This window comes from Dendrobates tinctorius, unplaced genomic scaffold (genome assembly GCF_039654945.1).
Source record: "Dendrobates tinctorius isolate UK_male_01 unplaced genomic scaffold, ASM3965494v1 ptg000063l, whole genome shotgun sequence".
NCBI lineage: Eukaryota > Metazoa > Chordata > Amphibia > Anura > Dendrobatidae > Dendrobates > Dendrobates tinctorius.
The window spans coordinates 8,576,625-8,598,702 of NW_027361731.1; the positions used below are offsets into that span (position 1 = coordinate 8,576,625).

At 45.8% G+C, this 22,078-nt stretch overlaps 1 protein-coding gene across 2 annotated transcripts in view; it reads left to right on the forward strand.

The window, feature by feature from the left end:
• The first annotated feature begins 2,156 nt into the window (after window positions 1-2,156).
• LOC141094199 (uncharacterized) overlaps window positions 2,157-22,078 on the forward strand; it is a 120,349-nt gene continuing 100,427 nt past the window's right edge. The window contains exons 1-6 of one of the 2 annotated variants that reach the window (XM_073579967.1): window positions 2,157-2,302; window positions 2,430-2,609; window positions 2,693-2,816; window positions 2,899-2,996; window positions 3,189-3,279; window positions 10,975-11,132. In XM_073579967.1, the coding sequence (XP_073436068.1) occupies window positions 2,225-2,302; window positions 2,430-2,609; window positions 2,693-2,816; window positions 2,899-2,996; window positions 3,189-3,279; window positions 10,975-11,132 (729 nt within the window). In that variant the 5' untranslated portion in view covers window positions 2,157-2,224. The remainder of the gene's footprint in view (window positions 2,303-2,429; window positions 2,610-2,692; window positions 2,817-2,898; window positions 2,997-3,188; window positions 3,280-10,974; window positions 11,133-22,078) is intronic. The other variant, XM_073579968.1, reaches the window with a different exon arrangement.

Below are 22,078 nucleotides of genomic sequence, written 5' to 3' on the forward strand. Positions count from 1 at the left end.
GCTTTCTTCAGGGCCTGTTGCGCCCCAACGTCATCACTTTCTTCAGGGCCTGTTGAGCCCCATTCCTTCCCGGGGAAGCGAGACTAAAGGTACTGTCACACTTAGCAATGTACCAGCGATCCCGACCAGCGATATGACGCGGTCAGGATCGCTGGTACATCGCTAAGTGGTCGCTAGTGAGCTGCCACATAGGCAGATCTCACTAGCGACATCGCTGGGAACGGGGGTCGCTACTTACCTGTCACACCAGGCGATCCTGCGTCTCCTGCCCGCGTCCACGTGTCGCTCGTCGTCACAGCAGGAAGCGCCGCAGGAAGCTGACGACGAGAAACAGTCCAGCCTGTTCTCGCGCGATCAGCGATAACCAGCGGGGGAGCGGGTTGTAGGTAAGTATCAGACACAGCGATGTCGCTAGCAATATCGCTATAACGTCACTAGTTATAGCGATATTGCTAGCGATATCGCTTAGTGTGACATGCCCTTTACAGCCGCCTCAGCGACCTCAACGCGGCCACGCTCACGAAAGCAGCAGTCCCTGAAAGGCTAAGTGGCATTAGAAGTTGAATAAGATTGTTGAATCCCTGCGTGGACTGTTTGTTTTGGTTCTTACTTGTATGTCTGTTCAAACAAGCCCAGTGGCTAACGCTAGATAAGAGTTATTTTGCAAACCATCAGTCGTCTAGTGTCTCGTCACTGCATCCTGTGAACCTGCCCGACCCTACACTTTCACACCACTTATCTAATCTTACCTAATTAAGGAAGTGATACCATAGTCACTTTAAATTTGCCTGGTCATGCACTAGGCATGGAGACTGTATCAAATAGTACCTGTGTGGGTGGGGGTGCAGGCGTGCAGACATCAGCGACCCAGTATCCATCTTTATTATTCATGTATGGTGTGGGTCCCTGTCATGATTTGTAGTTTTGCCCTGTCCTGTATTTTGTATAATATGTCATTTAACTTTTCTCTGGTTCATTTGCTGTAAATTAACCATGTCTCCTTCCCCCAATACTTTGCAATGTCTTGTGATGTACCTGGACCATAATCTAATTTAGGCTTGTGTCAACAGCTAGTGGAACTTTGGCTATTGTTTTCCTAAGCAGAAGATAACCTACAATACACATCCTGTAGACTAAGTGGAGCCCTTACATTTCTAGAATCTTCTGATGGACCAAACCATTGAATAGTAGGTGTGACCCCTACCCCCCTTCAGATGGACTGATCCCAGGAGCCCTGACAATACATTCTTGCTTTAAGATCAGATGTGAGTTGGATGCTAAAAGAGAAGGACGAGGCTGTCTGAGGAAGCTTCGGCCTCTGTGTGATTGTGGTGGATTTCTGGGACTCTTAAAGGACTATGGTTTTGTGATCTGGCACAAGGATTGTCGGGAGGTGCCCCCGAAACAGTTTCCTGTGGACTTATTTTGGGACTCTGCAAATTACCTTCGTGTTGTTCCTGTTTTTTGGTCAATAAATCTGTTGGATTATTCCCAGGCCTGTTGTCCCTCCTTGCTCTGGAGAATACTCCCGTCACAGTCCCTACATGAGCACCTTCTAAAGTTGTGCATAAGGTGTTTTTTTTTACTTTACTCGAACTAACTGTATGGACAGGGCCCGAGACTTTAGAAGGGTAACCCCTTTGCATAAATTTAAGGGACATTTCATCATCATGTCTAATTTGTCTTTTGGCAACATTGGATACAATCCGTGCAACCCGGTGATGTTGTGATTTCGGCAGAGATTTCTTCATATGTAAGGGATGGCAACTAGTATAATGTAGGAGGCTATTTTTATCGGAGGGTTTTGTGTACAAATGTATATCAAAATCCCCATTATTCTCTATCGTGATAAGAGTGTCCAAAAAACTGATGCTCGTCGTACTCATGTGTACAGAAAATGTAAGATTAGGGACTGCAGTGTTAATATCATGTACAAACTCATTGAGGAGGTTTTCATGTGGCCTTAGTGACCTTACACAAAGGTTGCCCTTTATTACCACATATTACAACTTATGTTCCAGTCCTTAAAAGATTAGAGAATATACCATCTACACATTCTGTCTCCTCATATGTTTCCTCTATTTTGTCCAGTAATTGTATAATTACATAGGATTTTTATGATGTTACATCGACTCATCTTCCTCTCATTCAGGTCTCTACAATATTGGATCCTCTCAGTGAAGATCTTCTACATAAGAGAATTTTCCTGAATTACCTATCAAAGATGGATATGGACAGAGACAAGATGGCGGAGAGAATATTACACCTCACCCTAGAGATCCTCTTCCGGATTACTGGAGAGGTGAGAGATTCTGATGACGTCACATTACATCATTCTTATCTATGGGAATAACAGATGGACAGAACTGGAGAGGTGAGGACTCTGGAAAAGTCTGTAGTGAGATTTATTATTGTGTCTCCATAACCAGGATTACACAGTAGTGAAGAAGACTTCTAGTGAGCGCTGTCAGGACCCTGTGTCTGAGGGATGGGGAGGACCCCTGAACCCAATCACGGAGCCTCCACCTCTTCCACTGATCCATGGTGACATAAATGACCAGAAGATCCTAGAACTCACCTACAAGATGATTGAGCTGCTGACTGGAGAGGTGACACTGCTGGGAATGCTGGGACATTATACAGTAAGGCTCTGAAGGTATCGGGGGGATGACGGTGTCATTGTATGTGTCAGGTTCCTATAAGGTGTCAGGATGTTGCTGTCTATTTCTCCATGGAGGAGGTGGAGTATTTAGAAGGACACAAACATCTGCACAAGGACGTCATGATGGAGGTTCCCCAGCCCCTTACATCACCAGGTAATAACAGGACAAAATACACACGGCCTATAATTATCTGTATGTAAAGAATGAATTCAGTCCCTGTATGTGTTTCTTCCAGATCTGTCCAGTAAGAGGACAATACCAGAGGGATGTCCCCATCCTCTTCTTCCACAGGACTGTAAAGAAGAAGATCCCAATGTTCCTCAGGATCATCAGGTAGATGGAGAGAAGGTGTCATGAGATCTCCCCTATGATGTGTAGACGGCTGTGAAGGTCTTGTGCTCAGTCTTATTTTATCCACCAGTATTATATTTTATGCTTCTGTAATGAGTACGGTGGATATGGCAGAATTAGAGCTGATCATAGATGTGACTTCTCCATCTGTGACTTTTACAATATTTTTTTTAGGGTGAAGATCTGATCCATATTAATACTACAGAGATGTATGTGAGGGGTGATGAGCGATGTAAAGAGGAGATTACTGCTTATAACCGGTCGGGTGAGTACTGACCACTAAATATAGACAAGTCAGAGATTCTTCTTAGTCACCGGCTATGGCGGCTTTATCGGTGGTGTAGTTCGGCCGTATCACAATTGTATGATCACCATTTTGCCGCTAGACCACATTTTCCTCCACTCAAACCATTTCAAATGACGTTGGTCATTGAAAACCCTTTACTATAGAATTTACAACCTGGAGGATGCACTGACGAACTAGAATGAGAAGATGCTGACCGGTACCTGCCCAGATATGTAAACTAAACGACGATTGGAGATCTGGGGTTTCAGATAGGGATTTAAGACAGCCGACTCCCTCTATCCCTGTTAGTGATTTTCTTCCTGTGCCTCCTGAGGTCTGATGAATCCAGCTCTGTCCCTGCATGTTCAGCTAAGTGGTTCATTTGCTATTCTGTTTGCATTTGATCTGGTTTTGTCTATATCTGCTTTGTGCAGGTCAGCCAGCACAAGCTGGGGCTGTGCTGATTCACAGCCCATATGTTACTGCTTGTGTCAGTTTGTTTTCTCCCCTTTTAGATTGGTCTCTTTTTGCTCTGCTTTCAGAATATACCTGAGTGCTGATATAGTGGCGGCGAAGTCGTGCGACTTCAGTGTTTTTGTACATCAGAAGTGTTGGACTTTTTGCAGGGTTTTTTGCGTGATTGCAGACAGTGTCTTTCCTTTCCTGTCCTGTCTAGTCTGTGTGGGCCCCATCATTTGCTCAGTCTATTTTCCTGCCTGCGTTTGTGTTTTCATCTTCTCACCAACAATATATGTTTGGGGGCTATCTATTCCTTTGGGGTCTGCTCTGGGGCAGTTTAGATTTCCCTTTTCTTGCTTTAGGCTTAGTTAGCTCTCCGGCTGTGCTGAGGCGTCTAGGATCATCGTAAGTACGCTCCACGGCTACTGCTAGTTGTGTGGATAGGATCAGGGTCTGCAATCCGCTTAGTTACCAACCTCTCTGGTTTTCTGTGGCTTAGCCGGGGCCTGCTCTCCTCCTCGGTGACCCATTCATAACAAACGCCCCCTCATCCCAGCCTGCGGCATGCAACAATTCTCCACTCTTGCCTCCTCCAGCAGTGACCCTGGGACCCCACTTCACCACAGCCACCACCCCCGGTAAGCAATAAGACGCATGGATTATAAAAAGCACCACCATTTTATTAAAAATAGTTTTTTTTCCTATTTTTCTCCTCAAAATTTGGGGTGCATATTATAATCCGGAGCGTCTTATAATCCAAGAAATACGGTACTTCAGTTGGACACCACACAATCCCATACTGCTAGACTGGATGGTACTAAAGGTGCCAGGCAACCTAATCTTATTGGAAGGACAGAGCCTGTGCCATCCAGAGTTTCTGGTTGTTATGTCTCCTGCATCACCAGCGCCCCCTGCAGAATGAATAAGGCGGCGCCTGGTGGCAGACACAGATGTTGCAGGAGCAGATCCCAGAAAGTTTGTGACACACCATTTTCAGAAGACCTGATATGAAAAAATAGAAAACCAGAGCAGTAGAAAACCCATTAAAGTGGCTAAATTTTGGAAATTAGAACCCTCAAAGAATTAATCTATAGGGGAAGTGACTATTTTGACTTCACAGCCACTTTCTGAAAATTAGCACTGCGTGGATGTTGGAGAGAGAAAATCGCACATTTGCCATCTTACTACCCATCACATAATGCCCAGATTGTGCTCCAGGAGACACACACCGTAAATTAAGTGCGTTCTTCTCGCTATAGTAATGCCAAATCCACAAGAAGAAAAAGTTCGTTCAGCACACCGGCATAAATGAAAAAAACTTTATTAGGCTAATATGCCATATTAAAATGCAAAAAATGTTTTTTCATTTTAATATGGCATATTAGCCTAATAAAGTTTTTTTCATTTATGCCGGTGTGCTGAACGAACTTTTTCTTCTTGTGGACATCTGCTGTGCTCACCAGCGTATTCATGCACCCACCTGTGGATCAATGAACTCAGCCCAAAGTGGTTTTCATTTGGATGCGATGCAAGCTCCCAGTCCTCCCTCTCCTAATGCCAAATCCATGGATGTTGAATGTGGTTTGGGCGCACTACAAGGCTCAGAAGTGAGAGAAAGATGTGACTTTGGGAGAGTGGATATTTCTGGAATGGTTTATGGAAGTCATGTTGCTTTTCAAGAGCCTTTGAACCACTAATAATGTAGAAACCTCTGTTTGTCCTCTGGCAGATGATGTACCTGAGTGTGTCACGTCGCTGTCAGACTCGGGGCCGGCTGTTCCGCCCTCAGCCACTAGGAGGTGACGGACTGTCACGCTGCCCTCAGGCTCGGGGCCTGCTGTCCAGGCCTCGGCCACCAGGAGACGCCGGACTGACATGTCGTCGTCGATCTCGGGGCCTGCTGTTCCGCCCTCAACCACTAGGAGGCGCCGTGGCTCGCGCCCGAGTGAGGGCGGCAACAATGAAAGGGCTTCTGCGCAGGCGTCTACTGGATGCAGACTCCGCTCCTCTGTCAGTCATGAAGGGGCTGGTGCATCATCATTAGGTCTGGTCCTGGGGGCGGTCCTGATGACATCACCAGCCCGGGAGCCTGTGAGGGACGACCTGATCCCTCAAATACCTTGGGACTGGGCTTGCAAGCCGCCGGATATATTCTTGGTTCCCCTATGTGTTACTTGTGATTGCCTATCGTTAACTCCAACCTCAGCCTGAACTTCTGACTACTCTGTTGCCTGCCGTTTTTGTACCTTGCATTTCTCCTGATTACTGACGCTGACCTTGGCCTGGATTCCTGACCCCCTCTACTGCCTGACGATTTTGTACCTCCGCTACTCTCCCGGTTTTTGACCTCTGCCTGGACTCTCGACTCTGCCTCTGCCTGCCGTTTCTGTACCTCCACTGCTCGCCTGGTTTCCGACTCCATTTTTGGCTCCCTTCCTGCTTTTCTATTGCGACCGTTCTGCTCTGGCACTCTGCTCCTGTTCAGACAGCGCTTCCTGGGCTCTGCAGTAAATCCAGATCCCTGTATAGGGGTAAAGGGTGTCGGTGCTACTCGGGGCGCTGTCTGTCTGCAGCCCAGACTTGCAGACGGACGCGACATTATATCCGGCCCAAATAAAACTGTCTCTTGTGTGTGTATATATATATCACACCTATATAAAGACAGTTTCTCTGAATTTTTTTTTCCTTTCCTCTCTTGCCTGAGCTGATTGTTGGCCTAAAACACCTGTTACTAAGCCTCAGTGCACAGCCTGGAGGATCAGTCTCACCTTCCTGCTCGAGCATGCTGCAGTTAGGAGACTCCAGGGACAAAGCTGAACGTCAGAGATCCGTACCCCGGGAACATCAGCCTCTGAGCAGCTCTGGCTATGGTTGCGCAGAGGCTCAGGTATTGCCCGCAGATGCGGCCAAAGTTTTACTACCTATTTCCTTGTATTTTGGTCAGGATTCTCTGTGTTTAAAAGCCTATGTCGATAGCGGGTCTGAAGGGAATTTTATGGACTCTTTTGCTGCTAAAAAACTTGGTGTCCCACTACTGAAACTTAATATTCCAATTAAAACCACGGCTATGAATGGCACATCCATTATTCAGGAGGGGGTTAAATTTGTTACTGCTAAGATAACTATGTCAGTAGGAGCTCTACATACTGAGCTTATTTCCTTTTTTGTGTTGGACAATCTATCTTCTGCAGTCATTTTGGGGATGCCGTGGCTACGTCAACATAACCCTGTCATTCTTTAATAAGAAGAAAGATGGTGGTCTCAGACCCTGCATTGACTACCGGGAATTAAACGCAATCACTATAAAGAACCAGTACCCGCTTCCACTCATCCCTGATCTTTTTAATCAGCTAATTGGAGCCCGCTGGTTTACTAAACTTGACCTCCGGGGGGGCATACAATCTAATCCGCATAAGAGACGGCGATGAGTGGAAGACAGCGTTTAATACACCTCTTGGTCACTTTGAGTACCTAGTAATGCCTTTCGGACTCAGTAATGCTCCTGCAGTGTTTCAGCACTTTGTTAACGATATTTTCAGGGACATCTGTGGTGTGTATGTCGTTGTGTACTTGGATGACATTTTGATTTACTCCACTGACCCTGTGACACATGCTCAACACGTCCGTTCAGTACTGCAGAGACTGCGGGAGAACTCCTTGTTTGCTAAGTTGGAGAAATGTGTCTTTTTCGCTGAGGAGGTATAATTTTTGGGGTACATGGTCTCAGGCAGGGGGTTCCGCATGGATCCTGCCAAGATCCAACCTATTAAGGCATGGGTGCAACCCAAATCGCTGAAAGCACTGCAGCGATTTTTGGGATTTGCCAATTACTACCGTAAGTTTATCAGGAGTTTCTCTGAGATTGCCAAGCCACTCACGGATCTAACCCGGAAGGGGGCGGACGTGGCCAACTGGAATCCCGAGGCCATTCAAGCATTTTCTACGTTAAAAGAGTGCTTTGTGGCCAACCCGGTTTTAGTACAACCGGACTTAGACCGCCCATTTATTGTGGAGGTGGATGCCTCCAAAGTCGGAGTGGGAGCAGTGCTATCGCAAGGCACTGCAGCCCTCACTGAGCTGCGCCCATGTGCTTTTTTTTCCCGAAAGTTCTCTGCCACAGAGAAGAACTATGATATTGGTAATCGGGAATTACTAGAAATCAAATGGGCCTTCGAGGAATGGCGTCACTTTCTCGAAGGCGCCAAACACAAGGTCACCGTCATTACAGACCACAAAAACCTGACCTACCTGGAGTCAGCTAAAAGACTGAATTCCAGGCAGGCCAGGTGGGCCTTGTTCTTTTCAAGGTTTGATTTTTTTAATCACCTTTCATCCTGGTACGAAAAATGTGAGGGCCGATGCCCTCTCTCGCAGTTTTTGCCCCACACAAGCCAAAGACTGTGAACCCGTTCCGATATTAGCCAATGGGATCGTCATGTTGGCAGTTTCCTTGGACCTTCTGGAGGAGATCCGTTGGTCTCCGGAATGAGCTCCTGACACTACACCCCCCAAAAAAATTGTTCGTTCCGAATACCTTTCGCCTTCAAGTTCTTAAAGAGTCACATGACTCTTTTCTGGCAGGCCATCCTGGGCTCAATAATACCACCAGGTTGGTAACTAGGAACTTTTGGTGGCCGACGGAGGTCAAGGACCGTAAGAGCTATGTTTCAGCATGTGAAGTCTGTGCCAGTGCCAAATCCCCCCATAATTGCCCTGCTGGCTGGCTTCAGTCCTTGCCCACCCCTGAGAGTCCATGGACCCACATCTCCATGGACTTCATTACAGACCTGCCGACCTCAGATGGGAAAACATGTATCTGGGTGGTGGTAGACAGGATCAGCAAACAGTGCCATTTTATTCTCCTGTCTGGCTTACCTAATTCCGAAACCTTGAGCAAATTGTTCCTTGTGCACATTGTACGTCTTCATGGTGTTCCGTCAAATATTGTGTCCGACAGAGGTACCCAGTTCGTCTCAAAATTCTGGAGGGCGTTCTGTAAACGCATCGTTGTTGAGTTATCCTTCTCCTCGGCCTACTACCCCGAAACCAATGGGCAAACCGAACGTGCTAATCAAGCTCTGTAGCAATACCTCCGTTGTTACGTGTCAGGACACCAGTCCGATTGGGTAGAACATCTGCCATTGGCTGAGTTTGCCTTAAATAATCGCTACCAGGACTCCATTAAAACTACCCTTTTTTTTTGCAACCTTGGATTGCATCCGCGCTTTGGGTCGTTCTCGGCTAGGATGTCGGAGCTCCCTGGGGTAGAGAAAAACATACATCGCTTGAAAACAATATGGTCTGAAGTAAATACGAATTTGAAAGGGGCTCAGGTTAGACAGGCTTCAGCTGCAAACAAAGGACGGTCCAAGGGGCCACACTTGGGGGTTGGGGACAAGGTTTGGCTTTCTACTAAAAACATCAAACTGAAAGTACCGTCTGCCAAACTGGGTCCCAGATATATCGGCCCATATGAAATTATAGAAGTGGTTAACCCGGTAGCCTCCCGTTTGAAACTTCCGCAGTCATTTAAATTACCTAACGTGTTCCACAAGTCTCTCCTCAAACTGTATCGCTCCCCAATTCACCCTGCCCAGTCCCTCCTCCTCCTGTTTCGGTCGGAGGGTCCTTGGAGTATGAAGTCCAGGGTATCCTTGACTCCCGCCTTGTGAGAGACTCCATACAGTATCTTGTACACTGGAAGGGCTACGGCCCGGAGGAGAGGTCCTGGGTCCCCGCAAGGAACATCCATGCCAAGGCAATAATTAGGAGATTTCATCTCCTTCACCCTGACAAACCGGGTTTTGAGAGTCCGGAGGCCCCTCCTGGAGAGGGGGGTACTGTCACCCAAAGTGGTTTTCATTTGGATGCGATGCAAGCTCCCAGTCCTCCCTCTCCTAATGCCAAATCCATGGATGTTGAATGTGGTTTGGGCGCACTACAAGGCTCAGAAGTGAGATAAAGATGTGACTTTGGGAGAGTGGATATTTCTGGAATGGTTTATGGAAGTCATGTTGCTTTTCAAGAGCCTTTGAGCCACTAATAATGTAGAAACCTCTGTTTGTCCTCTGGCAGATGATGTACCTGAGTGTGTCACGTCGCCGTCAGACTCGGGGCCGGCTGTTCCGCCCTCAGCCACTAGGAGGTGACGGACTGTCACGCCGCCCTCAGGCTCGGGGCCTGCTGTCCAGGCCTCGGCCACCAGGAGACGCAGGACTGACATGTCGTCGTCGATCTCGGGGCCTGCTGTTCCGCCCTCAACTACTAGGAGGCGCCGTGGCTCGCGCCCGAGTGAGGGCGGCAACAATGAAAGGGCTTCTGCGCAGGCGTCTACTGGGTGCAGACTCCGCTCCTCTGTCAGTCATGAAGGGGCTGGTGCATCATCATTAGGTCTGGTCCTGGGGGAGGTCCTGATGACATCACCAGCCCGGGAGCCTGTGAGGGACGACCTGATCCCTCAAATACCTTGGGACTGGGCTTGCAAGCCGCCGGATATATTCTTGGTTCCCCTACGTGTTACTTGTGATTGCCTATCGTTAACTCCGACCTCAGCCTGAACTTCTGACTACTCTGTTGCCTGCCGTTTTTGTACCTTGCATTTCTCCCGATTACTGACACTGACCTTGGCCTGGATTCCTGACCCCCTCTACTGCCTGACGATTTTGTACCTCCGCTACTCTCCTGGTTTATGACCTCTGCCTGGACTCTCGACTCTGCCTCTGCCTGCCGTTTCTGTACCTCCACTGCTCGCCTGGTTTCCGACTCCATTTTTGGCTCCCTTCCTGCTTTTCTATTGCGACCGTTCTGCTCTGGCACTCTGCTCCTGTTCAGACAGCGCTTCCTGGGCTCTGCAGTAAATCCAGATCCCTGTATAGGGGTAAAGGGTGTCGGTGCTACTCGGGGCGCTGTCTGTCTGCAGCCCAGACTTGCAGACGGACGCGACAAAGTGGGCTTGTTTTTTTTGTGAGATGAGTACAAGTTTTTATTGTTATTCTTTTGACCTACATTTGGGAGGCAGAATGAACAAACAGTCGAACACCACGCTGTACTGATTCATGCTATGAGGTTTTCTATCAGACTGAAATGTCATTGTCTTGGTGATTAATTAAACTTTTTATCATAACTTGCATATTTAAAGAGATTAAGTAGAAATGTTAATAAATATAAATTTCAAGGATTTTATTCAAAAATAATAATTGGTTTTATTCTTGGCAGATGACTGTACCAGGAGATCAGGGGGACAGCTGACATCTTCAATTTTTAAATCAGATGATCTTGAGATTACACAGGATACAATTGAAGTGAATGCCATTACTCCAGATATTCCGTCATCCCTTCACAGCAAAGATCGACCATCTGATCCTTTGAAACAGGTCCTGTCTTCTGATTCATTACCAACTACTAAGGAAAATCAAAGTCACAAAATAAGCATTAAAAAACAAACTGATAAAGCAAATAAACCATTTTCACGTTCTGAATATCTAAATAGTTTTCCCCTCGAAAAGTCTTTACTTAAATATCAAAAAATTCACACAGCGGAGAATAGATTTTCTTGTTCCAAGTGTGGGAAAAGTTTTAACAAGAAATCACATCTAGTTACACATCAGAGAACTCACACAGGGGAGAAGCCTTTTTCATGTTCAGAATGTGGGAAATGTTTTAACCATAAATCAGATTGTGTTAAGCACCAGAGAATCCACACAGGGGAGAAGCCGTTTTTGTGTTCAGAATGTGGAAAATGTTTTACAGATAAATCAAGTCTTATCAGACATCAGAGGACTCACACAGGGAAGAACCCTTTTTCATGTCCAGAATGTGGGAAATGTTTTAACCAGAAATCAATTCTTATCACACACCAGAGAATCCACACAGGGGAGAAGCCTTTTTCATGTTCAGAATGTGGAAAATGTTTTACAAATAAATCAAATCTTATCACACATCAGAGAACTCACACAGGGAAGAAGCCTTTTTCATGTTCAGAATGTGGGAGATGTTTTAACAGGAAAGAACATCTTGATAGGCACCAAAAAACTCACACCGGGGAGAAGCCTTTTTCATGTTCAGAATGTGGGAAATGTTTTATCCAGAAATCAATTCTTATCACACATCAGAGAACTCACACAGGGAAGAAGCCTTTTTCATGTTCAGAATGTGGGAAATGCTTTAACAAGAAATCACATCTAGTTACACATCAGAGAACTCACACAGGGGAGAAGCCTTTTTCATGTTCAGAATGTGGGAAATGTTTTAACCATATATCAAATTTTATCACACATCAGAGAACTCACACAGGGAAGAAGCCTTTTTCATGTTCAGAATGTGGGAGATGTTTCAACAGGAAAGAACATCTTGATAGGCACCAAAAAACTCACACCGGGGAGAAGCCTTTTTCATGTTCAGAATGTGGGAAATGTTTTATCCAGAAATCAATTCTTATCACACATCAGAGAACTCACACAAGGGAGAAGCCTTTTTCATGTTCAGAATGTGGGAAATGTTTTATCCAGAAATCAATTCTTATCACACATCAGAGAACTCACACAGAGGAGAAGCCTTTTTCCTGTTCAGAATGTGGGAAATGTTTTAACTATAAATCAGATTGTGTTAAGCACCAGAGAATCCACACAGGGGAGAAGCCGTTTTCGTGTTCAGAATGTGGAAAATGTTTTACAGATAAATCAAGTCTTATCAGACATCAGAGGACTCACACAGGGAAGAACCCTTTTTCATGTTCAGAATGTGGGAAATGTTTTAACCAGAAATCAATTCTTATCACACACCAGAGAATCCACACAGGGGAGAAGCCTTTTTCATGTTTAGAATGCGGAAAATGTTTTACAAATAAACCAAATCTTATCACACATCAGAGAACTCACACAGGGGAGAAGCCTTTTTCATGTTCAGAATGTGGGAAATGTTTTAACCGTAGATCAAGTCTTATCACACATCAGAGAACTCACACAAGGAAGAAACCTTTTTCATGTTCAGAATGTGGAAAATGTTTTGAGAAGAAATCATCTCTTTTTAGCCATCAGAGCAGTCACACTGGGGAGAAGTTTTCTTCATGTTCCTAATGCAGGAAAAGTTTTACTTGAAAATTTAACTCTTAATAAACTTCAGATTAGTCACACAGGGGAGAAGCCTTTTTCATCTTCAGAATGTTGTTTTAATCGAAAAGTGTAACTTATATTTTCTCATGTTTGGTCTCTTTAAAATATAAACACTCATACTCTCCTTCCATGCCTGTGCGGATTACTTGGTGTCGCGATTCACGTTCCCGCATTTCTTATCAAAGGGCACATCTTCCCACTCCAGTGCCATTACTGCCTCAGCTTGGAAAAAGAAGCACTTAACTCACAGGCTTGAGCTGTCTTGCATTATGAAAGTCTTGCAATTTCTCCTTTCTTAATGTCGGTCTCACAAGAAAACAGCTCCACAAATCTTCTTGTGTTCTCACCGAAGCCCACATACTGAGCAATGTTTGCTTCACAGGGGAATTTACCTCCCCTCCTCCCAAGCCACAGGGGATTCTGATATGGGGAACACCATAATTGATTTGTATATCATATTTCGTCTATGCCTACTAAACAAGACATGGAGCAATATATACAAAGGATGGAGACAACATACAAAACTGAAATATGTTCCCTCACTTATAGCCTGTCACAGCTTACTGTCAAGGTACTGAGATTACAGGATAATGTTGTACAAGTTTTCGACCATCAAAATGCTCATAAACTAACACTGTATCTTCACAGCCAGCAAATAAACAGTCTGTATAATATGGTTGATGACCAAGAAAATCACAATAATATCTGGATAAGGGGTATACCTGAAAGCATCAATACACAAGTGATTATGCAGACACTGCTCACTAAGTTTTGATCACTCACTGTTCATGATCCCATTGTCTCTACTTCTTTTTCTTCTTATGACTATAAAACATAATCAGGTATAACATGTTGCCAAAGCCTCCCGGGTCTAACTATTTACAATGGACTTGCCCAAGTCTCTGTTCATTTTAATGGGGCTGAATGATACAACCTCCTGGTTACATTGAAGATGTTTGGTTCCCTTGCTTCCAGGGAAGAACTTCAGGACTACTGCGTCTTGGATGGATTATGATTGCTGTAGCAGCCTGGGTATATACTGCTTGCGGAGCTTCATCTGGTAAAGTCTCCTGCTGTCCTATTGTTGGCAATGATGATGGAATGGCTGCTGGTTGAGGTACAATTGCAGCCTGAGGAACGATCTGCCTTACTGCAGATGGTGTCACTGCTGCTGTACGTGGCACTGGTGGCATTGCCATGGCTGGGGTTACTGACGGAGCCGCAGTTGTTGTCGCCCCCTGTTGCTCCTGTGGGGCTATCAGCTTGGCAGGAATCCTGCGGACATGAAGCGCGTACCATCCCCTGTCTCCAAGATGGCAGGTATAGGAGACGTACTAGCCAGGGAACAGATCGTGCTCCGTATGTCCCCGGATGAGATGAGCTTCGACATCCCGCCTGTTCACAAACAGGTCGGGAGCTTTTCTGGAGTCCTGGATAAACCCGAATCCTCTGCCGAGGTCTAAGCAGGGGACTCTGCCCCAACCCATGGGATTACAGTTCTCCAAACACTCACCCCGGACCTGGACTTTGCCCCTTAGATCACGCTCCGCCAAGGCCAGTTTCTGCATTTGTCGCTTCCTCTCTTTCTGCTCAAATTTAAGTATCTGCCTATGGAAGAACTCTTCTGTGGTGATGGGGAACCCCATGACATCAGCTCCCTCTTCCTCCCACCTGGGGATCTTCAGCCTGCTGCATGCTGCGGGAGGTGACTGCGGTAAGGGGACAGGTTCCAGAATCCCTCCCCTGGGCGCAACTCTCAGGTCCCAGGCGACGTCCATGACAACCTGGCCGGACTTTGGGGTCGGTGGCAACCCGATGGGGCCTAGCAGGGCATCCCTTGTCCCAGGGGCAGTGACCATACCTGTTCCTCCAGTACCGCAGTCATCTTTTACAGGCTCCAGTGACAGGGAGATTGGTGCGGCAGGCACCGGCAAAGATGGTACCTGGGAACTGGCGGTGGGTACCAGTGGTGGTGGTACCTGGGGACTGGCAGTGGGTACCGGGGGCATTGGTACCAGTGTTCTGGCGGTTTCCTCCTGGGCATCCTGTCTTTTCTGCGCAAGGAGAGCCTGCCACTGATGCAGACTCCTGTTCAGCTCCTCAATTTCCTGCTCCAGGTTGACATCCTCCGAGAGGCCAGAGCGAGCCTGATTCCACAGAGTCGGGAGAAGGTTGCATTTTTCCACCACACTACACAGGCCTCCTTCTGCTCTCCATCATGGCCTCCTGGTGTACTGGCTTCTCCTGTGCTCTCCTTCCCACCGTGGGGCCTCTCTCCACCCCCTCGGGGTGGTGTCTTTTTCCTTTGCCACCATACCAGGCCAGGATCCGGACCACACTGTCGGCCATGATGCAGTTGCATAGAAGTACAGGCAGGGGAGGTTCATGCTGATTTGCACACTTTCTTGGGTACCGCCGCCGACGGCACGCCTCACCACACACCTCGTGGGACCGCCATAGCAGCCATCTTTGCAGTAAAAAACATAGTCCAATAAATCTGTTCCTTTGCCCAATGTGGTTTGTTATTTCTCAGTACAGTCAAATTTCTGGCACACAGGACCTGGTGACACCAGGCTTTGATATGCTGTTTGTGACGCCAAGTTGGAGCACACACCAGGGCCGTGGTGTACTCTGTATCGGGACGCTTCTTAAAGAGACAGTGTCACAGCGGTGGTGACCCGGTCCGTGGCCCTGGGCATCCAATAAAAGGGGTATATTTACAGGGAATTGAAAATAAAGAGTTTTTGTATAAAGTGTTTGTGACGTCACCTGTGGTATCTGATCAGAAGGGACCAGCGCTGCTGTGCAGATCCTCTGGGACTGATGGTGTGATGCAGCAGAGTTGGAATCGCTCTCCACAAGCAGAGCTTAGTCCCAGGGCAGTTGTAGAAGATGTTGTGGAAGACAGTGATGATATAGTGTTAGGCAAGGAATGTAGCAGTGCTGAGAATGTGACGCAGGAAGAATGCAGAAGACACAGCTGGGTGCAGTTCCAACCTCCAGAAAGATAGAGGACACCTTTCCAGAATTCCCTGTCAGTATGTGCCTTCCGTGGCCATCTCACAGTGCTGCTTTCCACTTTCCTTCCTTTCCAGCACATCACAGTCAGTGTCCCAGGCCATCTGTCGCAAACCCTGCTGAATAACGTGACCCAAAACATTTCCTTGATCCTTTCTGACTGCCTTTCCGGAGAAGATAACTGTGGTAGTTGGCTGTGGCCCCTAAATTTGCCACAGGGCTTCCTAGCTGAGTCCTGTTGTCCACTCCACTAAGCTAGGGGTCAAGACCCTTCTGCAACCTGGATTTCCCCCACCTAACGTCCGTCGGTGTGTAACGAGCCCCACGGGGAGCACTCTCCACCCTTGCCTCTGGGAAATCCCTTTCCCCTTCAGGGAGCTTCATCAGTCCTTCAGTCTGTACCAGCAGCCCCTCAGAGCAGGTGTCTGCTGTACAATTCTATCTCTTCCCACCTTCCCCTACAGGAGGTTGCCTATGCACATCTTTCCCCTTCTTCCCCTACGGGAAGACTGATTCTAACTTCCCTTCTATTCTCCCGCTCCAACCTTCCAGCTCCACCCACCTTCTAGCACCCTTTCCTAGCCAGCAGGGAGGGTGAAGCACTTCACCTGCTGCTGTTGTGTATGGTGGATGCAGTGTTGTGTAAGAGCCAGGTCAGGTGTCTCCATCTTACCTGAAAGGTGGGATACTACTCCTCTGGTTGAGGTGCAGTACCACTGTGGTGACTGGACCTTCAGGGGAGCCACAAATATTTTCAAAGATCCAAGCGGCATGAGACCATTCTGTGATGCACTGGACAGTCCCAGAATCCATATATCTGACTGGACACCTGCTCCACCATTGCCACAGAGAGTTCCAGCACGTTGCAGAAGACTTTCAATGGATTAAGAACTTGATGGTGATGCACCCAGATGGGAAAGGAACTTGCCAATCATATGAGCTGAAATGAAACTTGTCTCCCCTGATGAGAGAGACAGTTTGCAGATGTTTGGTTGTTTCTTTAAGAATATAATTACATATAGCTTAATAGAGTTTTATGTTCCTCTCTCCCACTATATAGAATGCCTCAGTTCATATAAAAATATTCAGGATTGAGAGTCCTCAGTAGTTGATACCTTTTAATGGCTAACTGAAAAGATGGTAACACATTGCAAGTTTTCGAGACTACTCAGGTCTCTTCATCAGGCTTACTGATGAAGAGACCTGAGTAGTCTCGAAAGCTTGCAATGTCTTACCATCTTTTCAGTTAGCCATTAAAAGGTATCAACTACTGAGGACTCTCAATCCTGAATATTTTTCTATCTACTGGCTAACACGGTACAAAGATATATATCTTTCCTGTATCAGTTCATATAAGATCTTAGAACTGCATATAAGTTGAGCTCACATTATATTACTGTAATATCTGGCTGTATTAATTTACTTGCTATGTATTCCATGGTTTCTCTTAATAGGATCCCTAGGACTGAAAGTTAGACTTACACTTGTAAAGACAACCACCAGTTACGGACTTGCATTGGGGTCTGCTTGTTCCGCAGTTTCTTTGTGTTCAATATATCCATAATCTATATGCCTTGGACGTAGAGAGGTAGACATTACTATCTAACTTCTAAACTTCCTCCTTGCTCTTAATCTTTCTATCCTTTTTTCCTTCCCCCGCCCCCCTTTTTTCCATATAATATGGCACAATTATAACTTACCAGAGCTACAGAAACCAAAATATGTTGGTGAGTGGAGGATAGGCGTATTTGTTTGGTATCTCAAATCTTGAGGGATCGGTTATTCAAGAGCTTTGAACAGATAAAGGCCAATTTTTAACCTTCCAAATAGGGTAGTTGATCAGTATCTGCAAATACGTCATGTGTATAGTACACTATCTAGCATAAATGCCATACTAATTTATAGATATCTCACAATAGATACCATTCCTAAAGCGGTGGATACAAAAGGTCTAATATCCCTTATTTATAGGCAGTTACTGGCCCTACTTTTGATAATTAAGACAAAATGGGAGGAGGATGTGGGTCCTTTATCTGAGGAGCAATGGGGGAAAATGCTGTATATAACATGTAAACTTTACATGTGGGAGTCACAAAGAATGTTTCACATTCCTCTCATCCATAGAGTATATAAATTCCCAATGTTGTTAAGCACCTGAGAACTCACACAGGGGAGAAGCCTTTTTCATGTTCAGAATGTGGAAAATGTTTTAACCAGAGATCAGATGTTGTTATACATCAAAGAACCCGCCCAGGGGAGAAGCTTTTTCCTGTTTAGAATGTGGAAAATGTTTTACAGAGAAATCAACACTTGTTACACATCAGGGAACTCACATAGGGGTGAAGCCATTTTCATATACAGAATGTGGAAAATGGTATGTGAAGAAATCATCTCTTTTTCATCATCAGAGAACTCACACAAGGTAAAAGCCTTTTTCCTGTTCATTGTGGGACAGTTTTAACCCGAAATTACATTTTGTTAAGCACCAGCAAATTCACACAGGGGAGAAGCCTTTTCCCTGTTCAAAATGTGGGAAATGTTTTAACCAGAAAGCGTATTTTGATAGACATCAGAGAAATCACACAGGGGAGAAGCCTTTTTTATATTCCTAATGTGAGAAATGTTTTACTTTGAAAGACACACCTTTAGCAAGAGAAAAATCTTGCTAATAAGTGTCTAATAGACTGGAGACAGCTTCCTGTGACACAGGAGAACAATAACACAATATCCATCCTGATCACTGAGAGAACTTCTCTCCTCCAGCCCACACTTATCTAACTGGTGCAGAATAGGAGAGGAAGGTTCCGGGAACTGCACATCCTGAGTGAGCAGCAGAAGAACCTTATACCTGTCTTGCTCAAGGATCTGGACCTTTCAGATCATATAACACTGTTTTACATATTTTCAAAAGTTGACAGGTTCAGTTATGAAATGAGCCATTTCTTAACTATTTAGACCTCCTGAATTCAAAGCTAACAATGAAAATGTTTAGTTGTCTCTTTGATCTGTCCTCACTAAATGAAGCAGACTTCAGGTAGCTATACAGGCAGCCACACGGCTAAACCGGGGTCCAACAAGGAGACTGTAGGTTGAATCTGTGCTTTATTGAACGTGGTGGTATATTGGCGCAGTTAAACTACAAACAAAAACATATATGCATACAATAAGTAGAGGGTTTATCAGGGATTCAAATATACATAATACAATGTAAATAAACATCTGCACTAGTAGCTAACCAGGGGAGAACTATCTAAGCAGGCTAGTATGAGACAGGATTTGGATACAGGAAACATAAGTACATACCAGCGATGCTGTCACAAGGGGAGAAGAGAAATTAGATGCTTCCTGAAAGCAGGCAGAAAGAAAATGGTGGACTGGAGGGAAAATGGGGCTGAACTAACCATAGTCCTTTGCAAAAGGCTACCTGGATGCATTGCAACCTTACCAGAATGCACTGCAAATGGGGCGAAAGAGCAAAGTGAAAGTAAAATACACAATAACCCTGCGGTTATGACTCTGGTCACTAGATGGAGCCAGAAAACACTGTAAACATTAACAAGCAGAAGAATTAGGGTTATGAATTAAATGTCAGAGACAGAATACTTCCCGTCTGGTATCAAACGGATGTCATTATTCTTTTTCTCTGAAGACAACAATAGGACCAGCTCAGTTACTAGTCTGGAGAATGTCTTAAGCTCATTCCCTTTGGCCATCCTCAGTTTGACTTGCGGATGTTGCCATCCTTACTCGGGAATGTCGCGGTCACTAGACCAAGTGGCTACTGGTTCCAATGGGCTTGACAGTCTTTCACAAGGACGAGGTCTCCAATCCTCAGATTAGGCCTGGTAGATTGCCACTACGTCCGTGGCTGCCTGTTAGACAAATATTGTTTGCGCCACCTGTCCCAGAATGTATTGGCAAGACTTTGTACCTGTCTCCATTGGTGCTTGTAGAGGTCCTTGGCATCGAATCCTCCTGGAGGGGCACTGGATAGTCCTTTTTTCTGGATGAGGAGAGTATCAGGAGTCAATGCATGAAGTGTAGACAACTGAGGGTGGATTTCAGCATCTGAGTCCTCTCTCACTAGTTCAAAGGTGTCTGGAAAACGTTCCTCAGTGTACAATAATTTTGGTCCTGAGAGCCATGTTGTGCTTCCTAGTCGACTTGTGTCAACTGCTCTAGTTGCGTGATCTTCAGGATTTTGATCCGTGGGAATATAATGCCACTGTTTTGGATGAACTGATCTCCTAATTCGTAGCACTCTGTTGATGACATAAACGTAGAATCATCTAGTTTCATTGTGGATGTATCCCAGGACTACTTTGCTTTCTGAGTAGAACTTGGTTTGTGTCAGGTCGATTTCTATCTCAGATGTGATGAACTCTGCTAACTCCATGGTTAAGACTGCAGCACAAAGCTCTAACCTTGGTATAGTGTGCTCTGGCTGTGGAGCAAGTTTGGCCTTCCCCATAATGAATCGAATGCAGCTCTGAAATTTTGAGTCCTCAGTTTTGAGATAGGCTACAGCAGCAATTGCTTTGACAGAAGCATCTGCAAATACGTACAGTTTTTGGCTTTGTATCTCTGTAGACAGCACAGGAGTGCATGGTCTTGACACGCTAAGGCTGGAGAGGGCTGCTAAAGGGTTCCTCCATACTTCACACTGGATTCTCTTATCAGGTGGCAGAGGTGCATCCCAGTCAGATATTTCCTTAGTTAAGTCTCTTAGTAAGGCTTTGCCTTGTATAGTAACAGGAGCTGCAAACCCCAGGGGATCATACAGACTGTTGATGGTAGACAGGACACTTCTGCATGTGAAAGGCTTTTCTTCCTGGCTGACCTGAAAGGTGAAAGTGTCTGACTGTAGATTCCAGAGAAGCCCGAGGCTGCGTTGCATTGGTGTGGGCTCTGACCCCAGGTCCAGGTCTCTGAGACCGTTACACAAGTCTTGTGAAGGGAATGCTTTCATGAGTTCTTGGCTGTTTGAGGCTATTTTGTGATGCCTGAGGTTAGAGCAAGCAAGCATCTCTTGGGCTCTCCTGAGGAGACTAATGGCAGTTTCATTTGAAGGCATGGCTTTCAGACAGTCGTCAACATAAAAGTCTTTTTCTATGAATTGTCTGAAATCTGATTCATTTTCTGTTTCTCCTTCTTGAGCTGACTTTTTGAGTCCATAAATGGCGACTGCAGGAGGACTATTGCCAAAGATGTGCACTCTCATGTGATATTCTGTGACCTCTTTAGTAGGATCAGTGTCTCTGTACCAGAAGAATCTTAGGAGTTTCCTGTCTCTCTCTCTCTCTCTCACAAGGAAGCAATGGAACATTTGCTGGATGTCAGCATTGGAATCCTTATGGAAGCGCGTAAGGACTCCCAGCATTTTGTAATTAAGGTCCAGTCCTGTCAGTAGAACATCATTCAGGGAGATATCACCAAACGTAGCACTGGAGTCAAACACCACTCTAATTTGGCCCAGTTTCTTAGGGTAGTATACTCCAAACATGGGTAGGAACCAGCATTCTTCAGAGTCTTGAGAGTGGGAGCTAGTTCTGCATGACAGTTCTCAAAAATCTTTGACATGAAGGAGAAAAAGTGATCTTTCATCTCTGGTTTCTTTTGCAGATTATGTTTGAGAGATGAGAAACATTTTAATGCCTGATTTCTGTTGTTTGGTAGACATGGTTTGTGGGTTCTGAAGGGAAGAGGTGTGACCCAGCTGTTGGTCTCATCTTTTACAAGTCCCTTGTCCATTACCTCTAAGAACAACTTGTCCTCTACCGACATTGCTACTTGGTTGTCTTGCTTAGTTCTCTGGAAGACTGTGCACCCCAATTGATCCTCATAGCTTCCTGACACCATACTGCTGTCAAGTGTCAAGTCTATTAAATGTTTGGGCAGTTGGATGCTGTGTGGTAGTTCCTTGACATGGAACTTGTTGTTGCAAGGTTGAAACAGAGATGGGTGTCCTTTCTCCAATGTATTTGTTAGCATACTTGTCACAGAAGATGGGGCATGCATTATGTCCCATGTCAGGAACACCGCACTGTACTTGCTCACTGAGCCAGTGCGCGTGTCCTGAGTGTGTCAGGATCCTGTCAGCGCCGGCGTGCAGCCTCCGCTGAGCAGGGACTCACCCGCACTGTAGGGGTACCGGGGTCAGGTACAGCCAGAAAGTACCGATGCACAGGACC